We start from the raw sequence: 16,504 nt of genomic DNA, 5'->3' as shown, positions 1-16,504 counted from the left end.
TAAGTAAATGTTTGACGGACAAAACAATTCTAATACAAAAGGCGCATAAATTATTTATACACAGCAGTGCACTGTATACTATATCTGTGAGATTTACATTCAAACACCAAAATAACAGCATGGATACAAAAAAATATACATTTCTATGTCACTTAGCATATAAGGCCACCCAATTGCTACTTAAAAATGTATGTAAAATCGATTGTTCTCAAGCTCCACAAACACTGAAACTGTAAATTGTGAGAGTGACAGTTATTTTTGTACAATTACAAAAAACACATTATTGTTATGGTATTGTACAGTAGTGTGTTCGCTACGCCATTGCTTGTAGCCTATTGTTTGTACTGGTTTGGAGTTGGGCTATAGACATCATTAGGCAGGACAGATGGTAATGGTAGGCAAAAGTTTGAAATAAGGTTAAATTGCAAATAACTATAGTGACAATACATATACAAGGGGCTTTGTTTCTGCATCTTTTCCCCAGGAATAGTCTCAGTTGAATGAACATGATAGATAATAGGAATCACTAAGGGGCAGATGTATGAAGGGTCGAATATCGAGGGTTAATTAACCCTCGATATTCGACTAGGAACTAAAATCCTTCGACTTCGAATATCGAAGTCGAAGGATTTAGCGCAAATCCTACGATCGAACGATCGAAGGATTATTCCTTCGATCGAACGATTAAATCCTTCGAATCGAACGGTTCGAAGGATTTTAATCCAACGATCGAAGGAATATCCTTCGATCAAAAAAACTCAGGCAAGCCTATGGGGACCTTCCCCATAGGCTAACATTGAGTTCGGTAGCTTTTAGCTGCCGAAGTAGGGGGTCGAAGTTTTTTTTAAAGAGACAGTACTTCGACTATCGAATGGTCGAATAGTCGAACGATTTTTAGTTCGAATCGTTCGATTCGTAGTCGTAGTCGAAGGTCGAAGTAGCCCATTCGATGGTCGAAGTAGCCCAAAAAACACTTCGAAATTCGAAGTTTTTTTAATTCGAATCCTTCACTCGAGCTTCATGAATCGGCCCCTGTATGTATGGCATTGACTATTGCCCAGAGATGAAGGTTTACCCCTTTTTTGTCATTGTGCCATAAATAATATAATTCCAATACTTACGGGTAAATTCATCAAAGAGTGAAGTTAATAGTGAAGTTCCGCCACTAGAGTGAAATTCTGCCACTCTCCATTCATTTCTATGAGATTTTTATAGGCGTATTTATCAAAGGGTGAACTTTCACTTTCACCCATTGATAAATACGCCTTTCAAAATCCCATAGAAATGAATTGAGAGCTGCGGAATTTCACTCACCATTATAAGGGGTAAATTTATCAAAGAGTGAAGTTCCACCACTAGAGTGAAATTCCGCAGCTGTCAATTAATTTCTATGGGATTTTGAAAGGCGTATTTATCAATGGGTGAAAGTTAAAGTTCACCCTTTGATAAATACGCCTATAGAAATCCCATAGAAATGAATGAAGAGTGGCGGAATTTCACTCTAGTGGCGGAACTTCACTATTAACTTCACTCTTTGATAAATATACCCCTATTTCTTGAGGAACCGATGCAGACATATTACCCTTATAGTTCTGCTGCTGAAAAGAATCTTACGTTGGATTATGTTTGACAGTAAGAAGCTTTGTTGCCCCTGGTAATTAAGAGTTATTCCATATGAAAAAAAATCCACATTTTCTAATAGTGTATGATAACATTATTAATGATATACCATTGTTTTAAGGCTTTCAAAACAATGTTTTCTATGTGGAAATGTATTAACTTATATTACATATGTGAAGCCTGTAATGGTTTAGATGTGTCAATTTCTTTCTTTGCACTGACAGCTGCCATATTTATAACAATTATGTTATACTAGGTTGGACACTGTATTCCCTGCAGGATATCCTGGTAATATTTTGGAGGCTTTAAATGCTCTTCATCATAAAAGATGGTCTCAGTTGTTTCTAAATATTACATTTTTATTTATTGAAACTACCACAATATGAGCCATCAGTCTGTACAGTTAAATAAGAAACTAACTTTTAGCTCAACCTGTGCTCAAGTGTTAGCTAAGTATTTTCACCTTGCAACAAAATGAGGACTAAAGATTCTCTGTGGGACTTGCAGTCACAGAATGGCACCTTTGGCCTTAACTTGTCCTCACTGTTGTAGGCACACTAATCCTTTGATTTTTTTTTCTTTGCTTGTTATTTTGAAGAAGTGCTTCTAATTCTATTTCTGCTTGTATTCCTGCCTCACTGTTTCTTTGTGCCATAGTCTTCCTTCTATACTTCAAAATACATCTTAATTTCATTGGGTGATAACCATCTTGTTATATGACAAATTGAAAGCATGGCTTAGCAACTTAGAGACTGACCTAATATCATTGGGGCATGGACAGGATTGGTAGTGATCAGTGAGAATTACAAACAAAAACAGTTTTGCTTAGTTTATGTATAAGGGTCCCACCTAAAAGACAGATGCATCAAGGCAGTCAAAATATAAATGCATACCCAGTGCTATTAATTCCAAGATAGGAGTACCTTTTTAATGGTGGTTGGGCAGTCTGAGAAATGCTACATTCAGTATGGCAGTGAAAGGGTAAAAAAACTCTCTCCGTCAGTGTTACAGTTGCATATATGTTATAAAAGCCTTGTGAAAAAAAGAATGGAGGTTTCCAACCCTTTCCTTGATGTGTGATGAAAAAAAATCCTTCTATTCATGTTTTTCTCATAATGTAGATGTGTGGTCTACTAGCAGATTAGCTAATTTTACTTTTGTGTGATACAAAGCAGTTCAAATATAGACATACGGTAGTGGTTCTCAACACCAGCCCTTTGCCCCTCAAAGACACTTTTCAAGGTATCCTCAAAGAAACACGGGAATATAATTAAGTAGGTGATAATTCCAATCGATACAGAGTTCCTGTGAGGATATCCATTAAAACCTGAGCTGTTTAGTGTGGCGTATGGGCTGGTGCTGAGAGATTAATACCATTGGCCTATGGACCTCAACAAAGAAAAAATTAACTCTGCAACACAGTGGGGTTGGTTTCACAATTCAAGGTACCAGGTCCTATTGTTCTTTCTTCTATTTAAAAATATAGAAAAAATGGAGCTGAGCTGTAAGGCACATTATGCCTCACTAAATTGACCTTTATGGTGGCTTATTTTCACTATATAAATTGTGTTTGTTTATTTAGTTTCCTACAAATCACTCCCCCTTGCAATATAATCAATCAGGAATATACAGAGAAAGAAACAGGATTAAGTGGTTAGAGGGAGATACTCTTCCAGACCTTCCTTCATGTTTTCAGGGATTTTTTTTTCCATCTGGCAGAAGGAATGCAAAATTAAACCAATAGATCCTTCAAAATTTTAGTCTTTTAAAAAAATTTGAAAAAGCATTTAGGCTGTAGGAGGCAGAGCCTTTTTCTCAAACATTTCCAAGATGCAGCATTTAGATTTTAGAGACAGTCATGGGAACCAGGTGTCTATGAGTATGAAGAACGAAGTGTCACAGGGATGTAAGGGATGAGAGGATAAAAGTGCAAATTGAGCCAACTTTCTGGAGTCTGTTAAGTCTAGATCCTGCATCAGGATTGCCCTCAGCACGGCGAGCTGTGGTCCCGATCATCTTGTTCTAATTTAATAGTTAAAGTAGGCTCCACTGTCAAGGGGGCCCCGTTGGTGTAGTGTGAAGTTTTGTAGGTGATGGCAGGGTCACTCTTCTTGGCCGCATAGCGGAATCGGTGGTAGTGGAGCACCAAGGCCAGTGCGACGGAGACCAGCACCAGAACAGCACCTCCTGCTGCCATAACGTAATACCAGTAGACTGGAATGGGCTGCACTGACACCGTGTCCACTGTGGGCTCGCTCCCTGGTAGTAGGGTGCCCCCTGGTGGAGAGATACAGAAGAGTGTTGCTAGCTGGGATTTAGGAGGACTCAAACTCAAATCATCAGAAATCATACATGCTGTTCTTAAATTAGCACAATCCTACTAAATGAAAGAAACTGTGAACAATGTAATGCTCTATCAAATAATTCTTAGATTTGAGAAAATATTTTTCTCAACCAAATGTTCAGTATAGACCTTTCCTAAACAGCAGAATTATATATAAGGAAACAGAGGATATGGGACAGGGGTGTAGATAGATAAAGTGGGCCATTTCAGTTAAGTTGCTGAACAAGCACTCTGGTTGCGGGCCCAACAGGAGGCAGTATAACCCCAAACAGATTGTATCTGACTTGTCAGAGCAAAAAATTCAGCCTGCTGACCCTGAAATGACAGGACTGTATTCCCAATCTAAATGGTAAAAATATGGATGACTGCAATTGTTTATATACTTATATTGCCAAATGACACAACATCTGATACTTTAGGACAAAGACTCAATGAGTAGGCCATAAGGGAATGGCTTAAGCTGTGTAAACTCCTCCAGTATTTTCAGTAACATTAGACATTAGAAAATATTGGTAGAAGCAACCACTTGTTTTTTCATAGTTTGTTTTTAAGTGTAAGATGTTATGTTAGTCTGCTCTCTTAGGAAGCAACAGAAGGAAATTGGAAACAGCTCATCTCATGCTTTGTTTGAAATTTAAATTAAAGAAGGGGTTTATTTTGTTAATGTGTATGGATTTAATGATCCATCCAAGCTACACAATATGGATGTTTTGTGGGTTTTTCAGTTTTAGATGTTTTTCTTTACAACCAAGGTCTTTATCTTTCTGGCGCTACTTCTGTATGACTTAGTGGGATTTTTATAGTGCACAAAAAATATCAAAGTGACGCAAAGATTAAGCATAAAGATACTCAGAGATACAACTGCAAGGTGATACTCTATTTATAGGTATTATTTCTAAACACAGTGTAATTATAGACTGTATGCTCTAGAGTGCTATATTAGAAATTGTTTTGGTGTAAAATACTTCATATCCACATTTAACCAGTGACCAACCACTCACTTTATTTTAGACAAGACACAGCAGCTGTGAAAAAATGAGTGGGCTCTCCGGCAATGTGTTCTACAAGAGGGAACTCCTCTAAGGGGCAGATTTATCAAAGGTCGAGGTGAAGTTTAGAAGTGAAAAACTTCAAATTCAAGCTATTTTTTGTGTACTTCGACTAGGGAATAGTCATACTTCGATTCGAATTTGAAAAAACTTTTTGAAGTACTGTCTCTTTAAAACTTCGACCATTCGCCACCTAAAAGCTGCCGAAATGCTGTTTTAGCCTATGGGGGACCTCTTAAAACCTGTATGGAGGCAATTGGGGGAGTTTGGGAGATCAAAGGTCAAAGTTAAAAAAACTTTGAATCGAAGTACGATCTTACGATTCGAAGTACGAATTTGGTCCACTTCGAACCCAAAAAAACTTCGACCTCCATTCGATTGGTCTTTTTGAATTCAAAGTTCGAAGTTTTTTTAACTTCGACCTTCGTCAAATATGCCCCTAAATGTTCAGATGGTTTGGTTTCTGGTCTGACTTACAGGAATTTCTTGCTGTTTCGTTTTAACTTCATAAGCTATGGTTTCATTTTCTGGACTTGTGTAAGAGTAATGCGATTATGAACATAAAAGGACATGGCCACTGATCAAGTTAAAAAAAAGTACATGCAACACATGCCATTCTCAATCAAAATGATGGAGAATTAAATTAAAAATGAAGAAATTTCTTGCTTCGATACTAGTTAGTCTTGGCTCTATATCTACCGTAGGTCATCTTTGTTTGAACTGTATAGTTATCAGTATCCATGAAGTAGAACAGTATTATATCATTACAGCCTGTGCCAATCTCTCTCTGTTTTAGAGGCTTAGTTGTCAACATAACATATGTTGCTTTTGATTTTAGAACTGAGGACAGTTTGTATTGATTTCAGGCATCATATTATTATAGTTAATGGCCTATTGAACAATTAAAAAGCTAACAGTAATTTAATTTGCTCGTAGTTCTAAACAAGAACTACTGTATCTACGGTGTACAGTCTACAAAGCTTTGCCCCTCATAAATGACTAAGAGTTTATCTGAGGACATAAAATAGTCACTTGAGAAGAGGGTGGAAAACACAACAGTAGCTTTAAATCTCCAACAGTAAAACATGGAAGAATTGTCACAATGATCAGGGACGCCTGTGAAAAGGTTCTACTTCGAGCCAGATTGGCCTTGGTGATTTTCTAAATTTATGTTGATAAAAAAAGACACTCAGCTAAATTTCTGAGGGGCGAGTACAGGACCACATTATGGCTGAACCTTGAAAAACACAGTTTCCTATAAGACTGGCTCGGCCAATATCCTTTATCATGTGTATTTGTCTGTCTGTTGCTTACTCAGCAATGCTTCTCCTTTTCTTAATCTGTCAATTTAACCAGAACAGGCTTGACAATTTATTATGCTTTAATGCAAGGGTAAGTCAACCTCTGAGTAAGATGAATTAGTCAGGGGTGACAGGCTACATTAACAGAAGGAAACAGAAGGAAAGCATGCCAAAGTGAAGTTGCACATGGGATGAGTTGTTAGTTTTGTTTTTTAATTGTTCTACTGGATGACTGTATTTGCTATTCATAGATTAAAAAATAACCCAATTCTGTTTTCACCTCTGCCTTCTGATCAACATACAATACAGGACATACACAATACAGTGTCCAATATTTTCTTACTCTATGGCATATGTCTACCTAGTTCATTTTAAATCCTATTCTTCACACAATTTGCATGTTGCACTATGTCTTTCTATGTTCTAAGGGTGTAGATGTCTGAACTACTCTTGTTTATGCGTGTGTGTCTTTGTGTACCTCTTTCCCTCTCTCTGTGCCCATCACTGTGTTTCTCCTTCTCTTTCTGTCTCAAACACCTACTTCTCTGTTTGTACATGTACATCTTTGTTCCTGTGTCTTCCTTTCCCTTTCTGTGACCAACCCCTGTATGTTACTTGTATGTGTGTGTCTCTATAACTACAACTCTTTCTGCGTCATTCTGCATGTCTCAGTATCACGCCTCACTATCTATGTGGATCTCTTTGTGTCTATCTACTTGTATGTGTGTCTCAAACAAACAATACATTTCCAACAAGTAATCGCAGACATCACAAACATGTATCTGTTACAAATAAAAAAGCAACAGCTTATCTGTTACTGACCCACCTCCACACTCACTAGTGGTGCTCCTATGAGCAATTTTATCAGTAACAGGTGTTACATTCCAAAGGTAAACATATAAAGGGAATATTTATCTGAAAATTTGAAAATAGGCTTTGCAACAGAAGGGACTTTCGCAGCTCTCTGTTCACTTGTATAGGATTTTCAGGGGCATGATAATCAAAGTATGTAAACAGAATTAACTCTATTTAACCCTTTGATAAACCTGCTGCTAAAAATCCTGTGCAGGTCAACAGAGAGCCAGAGAGTTTACCCTAATTGGTGAATTGTGCTAAACTCTATGTGCCATAGAATTAAACCACCTAATACAGCCAAACTGTAAAGAGAGGTACCTGTATGCCTGTTTATTATATTTCTTCTTACTTGTTTTTATATATATATATATATATATATATATATATATATATATATATATATATATATATATATATATATATATATATATCATTTCCATTTAAATATTAGTTAAATGTGACCAATCAATATACTGTGATTTTCTAGCATTACTACTGAGAGGCAAATACACAGAGAAAGATGCACAATTTTCAGCTAAATATAAACCGTTGGGAACATGCTATTCTTTAGTACTGGGCAAGATGTTGCTATGTTTTCTTTGGCTCTGCCTTTAGGCTCACAGTCATGGTAGTTGATATTATTTGCAAAACTAAGCCAAGCTCAGACAGAAAGTACTGCAGAAAAGGAAATTTCAGAACTCCCCTCCTCAAAACAACAAATAAGGTAAAGGTATGGTATATCAATTATAAGGAACACAGATGGTAAAATCCAAATTAAGTGGGTGACAAAAGGAGCAACTATATAATTTAATATTAATTTCAACTGAAATGACTGCTGGTTCCATGTGTGGTTCATCAGCCACTCAAGGCTGACAATCATGTGACTCCCTTATCAGCATTTATATCTATAGGGGATGATATGGAACTGACAGGGTTACACTCCCTCTCTGCATGATATTTATGGACAAAATGTTTGCCATAAGAATTGGCCAGTATGTAACCAGTTTAGAAAATCTCAAACAAAACACTTTCTTTACCCACTGCTGAGCTATAAATTTTAGTTATAAAAAAAAAGAGTCATTTGTGTATATCGCTGAATATTGCCACACATTTTTTGAAGACTTTTCCCTCCATAAATTCTCCTACGAGTCTCTTCAAACGGAGCCCTGACATACTGAGAAATTCTAGTATATATATAATAAGTGGTAGATGCACCAGTAAGTTAAAGTTTAAGAGGCTTTTGTTTTACAACTCATTGTTATTTCAAGTCAATAAGAACAAAAGACTAATATTTAGCTATGATCTTGGCAAATACCTGCATTTTTGTTTCTAGGGGTTATTAGCATTTGGCGTTTATATAAAAGTAATCAAATTGCCAAAAAGAAAAGAATGAACTTCAATTCTGCAAATGCATATTTAAGTCATTTGTATTAGGCTTTGTTTAAGAGCTTCAGAAATACAGTCATCACATTTTAACCCCCTTTATTATGATTTATTTATTATTACCATTTATTTTTTACATTTATTTTTGAAGCTTAGAGTTCATATTTTTAGACAGTTTTCAAATTAAATGTATCAGTTTATTTTCCTTCTCTATACTTTCTTGATACTTTCGCTGTCATTGTTAGATCAGCCACAGGCATCTCCAAGTAGCAGTTAATAAAAATGAGATCATGGGTGGAGTAATTAAAATTCCTGCCATAAAGCAAGATTTCCATTGTTGGAAATGGTAATAGACACATGAGGACTAGGAAATGAAAAAACCCATACAACTCTGAAAAGGGAAAATAACAAAGTAGCTTAGGACTCAATGATCACGGGGAAGGGGTTAAGGTGCAAAAAACAGGTGCTAAAAGCCATGTTTTTGCTCACAGTGTTTGTGTGTGTTAGAACTGTATACAGAAGGCATGCCACATGGGTGGAAAATTAGGAATTCCCTTGCAATCTCATCATGCTTAAATTGCAAAAGAAGGAATACCTAGGACTGCAACATGCTCAGGAACCCTGCCCTTAGTCCTAATATGCAACTAAGACAGGGATGCTTTTGACAAATGTTATACTACACATGTTATATAGTAGGTAAAGCTGGGAATATGGAAAAAGAGATCCTTCCATTTCTACTGTAAGAATAGGCTGTCTAAATTAAATTATCTATGAAAAAGGTGTATTGCTATCTTCTTAAGTGTCACAAAACAGCTTGTTAACTGACTCAGTGTCCATTAAAATAAATGTCATAAATGTCACTCAACCCTATGACACTCAACCCTTGCAGTGAGCTTCTAGTAACTAAATACAGTATTGTGCAAAGGGCTTCTTACTGTGGATAAGGCAAAGTCATTGAAAACACTAGCAAAGTATTATTTCATCTGGTAAAGAATAAGTAATCTTATCAATGAGATGTAATGGGCCTTATGAAATTATACATATGTATTAATCTTATGTACAGGCGGGTACCATCATTATACGTTGCAAAATATTTGAAGAGGTGCTACCTGTGCCCTGACCTACCAACTAATGACAAATAGCATTTACTGCACAATGATGAAAAACATCTGATCAGTTGCTTTCCTTGATGTTTTGCATTATATAAATAGAATAAATGTCATTAAAATATGAAAATATTTCAGTTGAGATTTCATATCACCATAACCCAAATGAAATGAGTGAAAATAGGCCTTCTTCTAAGCAGGTACACATACTACACTGATTGGAAGGCTATTAAACTTCTCACTATATTGCTGATGGAACATTTGATCCATGAGCAGTTAATCTAAGATTCTGCCCCCAACGTGAAATAAAGAGGTCACTTCCACAGAGAAGAGTGTACTATTTTGGGCAACATGTGGACAAATGTTTACATATTAAATTTTAAGTGATGTATTCTTTGTTAAATTAACACTTGAATGGAACTTAAAAACAATTATTAGCGGTAATATAATGAGGGGGCATATTGTGCCTTTGTACTCTGCACTGCCAATATAAAATGTATTTAAAGTAAACATGATTTGATAGGCTCCTGCGTGTGTGTGTGTGTGTGTGGTCCAAATACTTAGCAGTACACTGTGTTTACAGGCCCTGATAACAGCTTGTATTTCACAGACACTGCCTCCTTCAAAGCTATCGTTGAGGAGCTTGGCCGCTGTCTGAAATTGTGGATAACAATGGCAATTTCATATCACTGTTCTAAGCTTAACCTTTAATGTAAAATTTACGACGATTAGGTCATTTACTGCAGACCTATTATCTCTTATCTCAGGGGTAGGGACACAAACAGGAAATCAGCTGGTGATGATGGCCAGTATCAGACTGAATTGATAGTTTTCCAAATCATCTTTGGTGCTGGATAAGTGGCTATATGTGAGTGTATATATTTATGTTTAAGAGGCACAGGCGGAATTGCAGGAGGGACAAGCAAAAAATATTGTTGGCCATACCATGTGGCAAAATTCAGATTTCAGAAAATCTATAAATTTAAAGCACCATGTGGATATGCACTAAATAATCTCCTGCTTCTGGATTCTAACAGGTTTCATTGATTTTTTCTTAATTGCATTCGAATATTATAAGTAACAGAATAATTGCAAATAAAGAGTTCAATTTACCTGGGGGGAATAGAGGATTCTGCCTTGGAAAGGCGGTGAGAGGTTCTAAAACAAAAAGACAAATAAAATTCACTATTAAAATGGTATATTGAAAATTATTATTTGTGCCTGTTATACACATTAAAAACTGAATGTTCCCACTTGGATTGCAAGCTCTTTGAGGCAGAAATCTGCTTCCTCATGTGTCTCTTAGCATAAGGCTTTTCATTTCTATATTCATATATTCATATAGGAATATGAATTTAATATGCAATATCAATGCTGGACTTGTGTGCAAATGGCGTATATTGATTGGCTGCATTATTAACCATTCAGTCCATTGTCTGCAAGGCTCAAGGAAGAACCACTGTGTGGTCAATGTGTAATCTGGGATTTTATACTAGAATAAAACAATTATCTAATAATAATGGTGTCAGGTTGTCATGATTGTAGCCTTCCAGCTGTAGTCAACTACAGTTCCTAGCATTATTAGCAAACCACCGATAATCATTCACATGAAATTATGTTAGTATATTAACATGTTGTTAAAGGAAAACTATACCCCGCAAACAATGTAGGTCTCTATTAAAAGATACTAAGTAAAACAGCTCATGTGTAAAACCCTGTTTCATGTAAATGAACCATTATCATAATAATATACTTTTTTAGTAGTATGTTCCATTGGGTAATCATAAATAGAAAATTGCCATTTTAAAAAATAAGGGCCGCCCCCTGAGATCGTACGATTCACTGTGCACACATACAAACCACATGTAAGGTCACATGAGCCAATTAACAGAGTTCTGCCTTTTGCTTCCTCACTTCTTCCTGTTACAGTTAGTGTTGTAGTATTTCTGGTCAGGTGATCTCTGAGGCAGCACAGATAGAGTCACGAAATGATGGTTCAAGGCAAGAGATGTAAAAGGGCAATATTTATGTAAATATATATTCCAGTTTGGTAAGATTCTTTAATATGTCACTGAATATGATATAAACTATCTGTTGCTTAAGTATTCATTTTGGGGGTATAGTTTTCCTTTAAGCATTTATCAGCCCTATGGATGGGATGGGTTTACTTAGTGTACGTGAAATAAAAAATCAGTTGTGATATACTGCTCCTCCAAATAAAGTTATACTCATTGCTATGGTCATTTCCTATTCAACTAAGCATTCCTAACTGCCGTCATAATTTGGCACTAAAAAGTAATTTTCTGGTCCAGATCTCCCGAATCCCACTGATCTGAGCCATTGGATCTTGATAACTGATTCCCAGACTTGGTATTGTGGAAATACTGCACATACTGCAAAATGAACCTGTTTGTGTATTGGCTTAGGGTTATGTTATCATCTATACAGGCTAATTGGCTTCTCAACACTGCTTTTACAAATGTTATTACAATAACATAGCTTTAGGTCCTTTTAAAATCTTAGGCCTATGGCAAACAAGGTGTTTCTATGTTGTTTTGCCCACTGCATTTCTCCAAATCTACAAATGCATTGCTAAATTGCTCAAATTTGCCTGCCACTGCCCAATACAGCTGTCAAATTGTGTAAAAACCACCAATACTGGTGATTCTCAAACAATTCTTGCCTGAAAATTCTAGGTCAGAAAATCTCCCAAGAATAATGCTTTATAACATAGGTTTTGCGTTAATTGGACTCAACTCAATGTATGTAGCAGATTTTTGATCAGCACAAGTGGCATTGCCTTTGCTTATAAGTTGTCAATTCCATATATCAAAATTATTACAACTTGTTAATACAGGGACTCATCAAGCACATGAACGATATATATCAATACTAGTGTAAACGTGTGTTCTTGGGATGACATACTGAAAGCATTGACAGTAGGTGGGCGCTAAGGCCTTAGTTGAAAGCAGCACTATAATGGAGTTCTTATGCCTGTACTGCTACAGACTATGAGAATATTCACGCCATTTTTTATGACATTTTGACTATGCTCAGAGACTTCATATGATGTGTTCCAAAAAAAAAGCACGTTTAGGGCAAGCCACTGAAAAAATGACCAAAGACAACTCTGTAACTGTTATTTCACAGCGACATATGCAAACTTGTCATTAAATCTCACACTAAGCATTTTCAGTGATGTTTTTTCCACCGTTAACCCTTCTTTCTCAGACAAGTTGCCAAGGATTTGTCTCACAATTTGTAAGAGACAGTCTCTGGCAGTGAAAGGCTGCAAAGCTTTCCTCAGAGCATGTCAATCCTTTCATGCGTATAACACTGACTGGCAGCTGGTGTGTATCCCCTGAGACAAGTTGTTATGTAAAAAGTGAGCATGGTTGAAAAGTTAATGATGATACACTGACATTTTTCAATATCTTGTTTGTTCATGGCCTAATGATGCGTTTTCCTCACCCACTTTGGAACACATCCCTGGGTACAGCACATACCAACTGCGATTGTTCAATAACCTCTCATGAACCTGCTGCAATGTAAAGTCTGTTGCATCTATTTTTTGTTTCCTGGTTTATCATCATCTTTGGATTCAAATATCGTTGCCAAAGAAAATAGGATTTCTAAATAAACTGTTTGTATTTTGTGTCTCTATAAAATAAAAAAAATGCTATGGTTTTGCTTAGAACACACTATTTTGTACCTTGAACTGGATCTGCTAACAAAGGAGCAACTGGCACAGGCGCACAGAGCACACCCTCCCCACAGTGGGATTTGCCATTAAATGAGCCTAAAGTCTTTGTTCAGATCCTCATGGAACTTTTTGTAAATGCATTACATTACACAAATTAACCAGAGAAGAATTAATTAGAATAATTAATTAGACATAAACTTTCTCCTGGAGCAAAATTTTAATAGAATTGCAAAACGAGTTTGTGCCCAATCCCATCTGACATCTGAGGGAGGGACCTAGCCATGTGTGATAACTACAAAGTCATTCATACTGTCTGACACTCGTACCAAAAAAGGTTTCAAGAGCAGAATCAGCAGTGCAGGGATAAAAAGGGAGAACTATTGCTTTCAGTCAAAGTAATATGTTTAAATCACTCTAAAATCACAGGCATTTAAATTAACATACGTTGCCAATTGTTGTTGTTATAATTCCACTTTCTTTCATTATGTAAAAAAAATGATTTTCATTTTAGTTGGTCTTTACATCACCTTGTTCCATTAGGTTTGCCAGCTAGGGAAATGATCATTATAGGATACATTTCATAGCATTGCTTATTTTGGATCTTTCAAAAACACTTACCCATACAGTGTTCCACTGGTATGTCGGCAGCTATTCGGATATCATCTACAGCTATCTCCCCCGGCTGCCCTTTGCCAACAATTCCTTCAATGACAACCTGCAAAAAGTTAAAACAATGTTTACTTAGCAAAACAAGTTCTAGTCTGTTTGGAGAAGTACGGCAACATCCCACAGTCCCATAACATTTCACGCCACGGGGCTACTATACAACCTGAGGACATAGGCATATGTTTATCTTACCAAATTATTAGAAATGTTATTCTTCAGTCTAAATACAAACTGTAGAAGCATGCATTAGGTTTAGGTCTGATGCTAACAAGCTACAGAGACACAGTCCGAGCCACAGCAAGGATCGTTGTAAAGGCTTTATTCTACAATTTCTGCATATATAGGAACTATACAATAACTGCTTAATGACCCCTTGGCAGTTAAACATGCCCATTAGTCTCTTGCCACCTTATTAGATCAGTTATACACCAAATGGGAATCCTACCTTCACTTTCCAAATGTCCTCAAACTATGTGCCACTCACCCCAGCAAAGCAGATTGAATAAGACAGTTTGCCTCCCCCAACACAATACAATACTGCAATTTGGCTCAGGGTCAATGTACTGCCTGTTCTGTTAAATATAGTTCTAAAGGGACTGCATCTGTACATAATTCATTTTCCAAAGCCAGCTCTGAGTATGTGCTCAGCGCTTCTGTGTTGCTACTAGCTACCGCGAACAGCCAGAGAAAGTCTGCTGTGCATTAACTGTAGGTCCCTCTGGCTGAGAAGAGACTAAACAATTAGAATTTAAAATGTAATTCATTTCCTTTCAAAGCCAAGGTACCTAGTGACTCTGTGTTGATTAATACAGTTGCCTCCTCCTCCTTTTATAATGAATGCAGCCCTTTCTAGTTTAAAGCGACAGCACTGAAAAAAATAGCAATTTGCCCTTTCAACAGCTATTTCATAATTATGCAGGTCTGAACTCTTTTAATTATCACATATTGTGCTTCATATTGCAGAAAAAAGGGTTTGTTTAAATCCCCTCCTTCTTGGGTAAGGCTTGTATCATTTTGCATTTACTAGAAAGTGTGGACAACTAATTTAATATGTTTTTATTACTTTCCAATGCATTATTTTGCATTTACATTCAAATGGCAGTGCTGGATTAAAAAAATTGCTTTTTAAACGAGAATGATGGCAAATTAGTTATTTTTCTACAGCCAGAATTGCTGCTTATGGGTCCCTAGTGCAGCTCTAACTTGTCTACCAGGTTCCACTGGTACAGTCTTTATCCATGTCTTGTATGTAATGAAAGGATCCCACATATTAACATGTGCACAGGTTTCTGAGGCATTAAATTGCTACGTGTTTCACTCTGAAAAAACAGGTGAAGGTGTTTCACTCTGGAAGAACAGGTGAAGAATGGCAACTTCAGAGTAATCAAATGATAAATATGAGGGAATCTGTCTTAAATAGCATAGGGCTACTATAAGTACTTTTAGTATTATAGGATAAACAGATTTAAATTTAGATCTGTCATGTTACTTGTCCTTTAATAGGGGGCTGCATCTGTCTCTCTTTGAGCCTATTTGGCTGCTGAGCTTTCATGTGGACATTTGTCTGTATATTAGAACAAATGAGCTCATTTAATATAGGGATGCAGCAAGGGAAGCACCTGATTAAATCAGGCACATTTTATTACACATGGCTACTAGTGGCTACTAGTGGCATTACGAGGGACCACAGACCCTGGTACAAAAACTGCACATGCCCCCCCCTCAAGTCTGCCCCCCCCCTCCAGCACTGCATGCACCTTTAGATTTTCTTAGAGTGTGTGCAGTAAATCCAGGGGGCCCTACTGGGGGGGCGGGCCGGGCCCAGGTGCAATCACCACTGATACTGTAACTACATGCTCCGAAGAAGTCAGTAAATTTATGGTTCAATTTGTTCACCTGAACCGGTAAGCTCCAGGGAGCCGTGCATTCTAGGATGCAGGATAACATAATTATCCCCATTTATAATAAAAAAAACAATGGAAGTCTGGATCAACCTCGACCCTATTTTAAATAAAAGTTCAAAAGCAACCCAGCCGAGATACATTTCTATGCAAATCCTTAAAATTAACGTTTTCATTTAATTTCGAAGAAAAAAAAAATTCTTGCCAGCAAAAGATTCTGTTCCTTCCCAACGCATGTGATAGTTTATTATCACTTCAAGATTTTCTCGTTACCTATACGTGCATTCATGCTTGAGAACATTCACTATTATCCCTTGCCACCTTATTATCACTCCGATTTTTCTTGATGAGTACATCTGTTCTGTTCATAAAGCCTTCACCACCAATCAAGTTTACATGAAAACGCACAAGTTTATGCATGACTGCTAGCAAGCTCTTAGGAGCAGAGCCCCTTTCCATTTGTATCAATCTGCATTTGTAAGCATGCTGGCTTTATAATAAATAATTTATATATTAACCAGCTGATACTGAGTGTAACACTTGGCGTGGCTTATATAACAATAGCTATTCTTGAAT

At 36.8% G+C, this 16,504-nt stretch overlaps 1 protein-coding gene across 4 annotated transcripts in view; it reads right to left on the bottom strand.

The window, feature by feature from the left end:
• The window catches only part of nrp2.S (neuropilin 2 S homeolog), a 93,339-nt gene that overhangs the window by 10,302 nt on the left and 66,533 nt on the right, over positions 1 to 16,504 (bottom strand). Inside the window, 3 exon segments of one of the 4 annotated variants that reach the window (NM_001091238.1) lie at positions 2,200 to 3,897; positions 10,772 to 10,816; positions 13,980 to 14,076. In NM_001091238.1, the coding sequence (NP_001084707.1) occupies positions 3,608 to 3,897; positions 10,772 to 10,816; positions 13,980 to 14,076 (432 nt within the window). In that variant the 3' untranslated portion in view covers positions 2,200 to 3,607. 4 annotated transcript variants of the gene reach the window in all.

Source organism: Xenopus laevis, chromosome 9_10S (assembly GCF_017654675.1).
Source record: "Xenopus laevis strain J_2021 chromosome 9_10S, Xenopus_laevis_v10.1, whole genome shotgun sequence".
In the NCBI taxonomy this organism is placed as follows: Eukaryota; Metazoa; Chordata; class Amphibia; order Anura; family Pipidae; genus Xenopus; species Xenopus laevis.
Note: the sequence above shows the minus strand (reverse complement) of the source record. Positions and strands in the feature narration are given on the sequence as shown.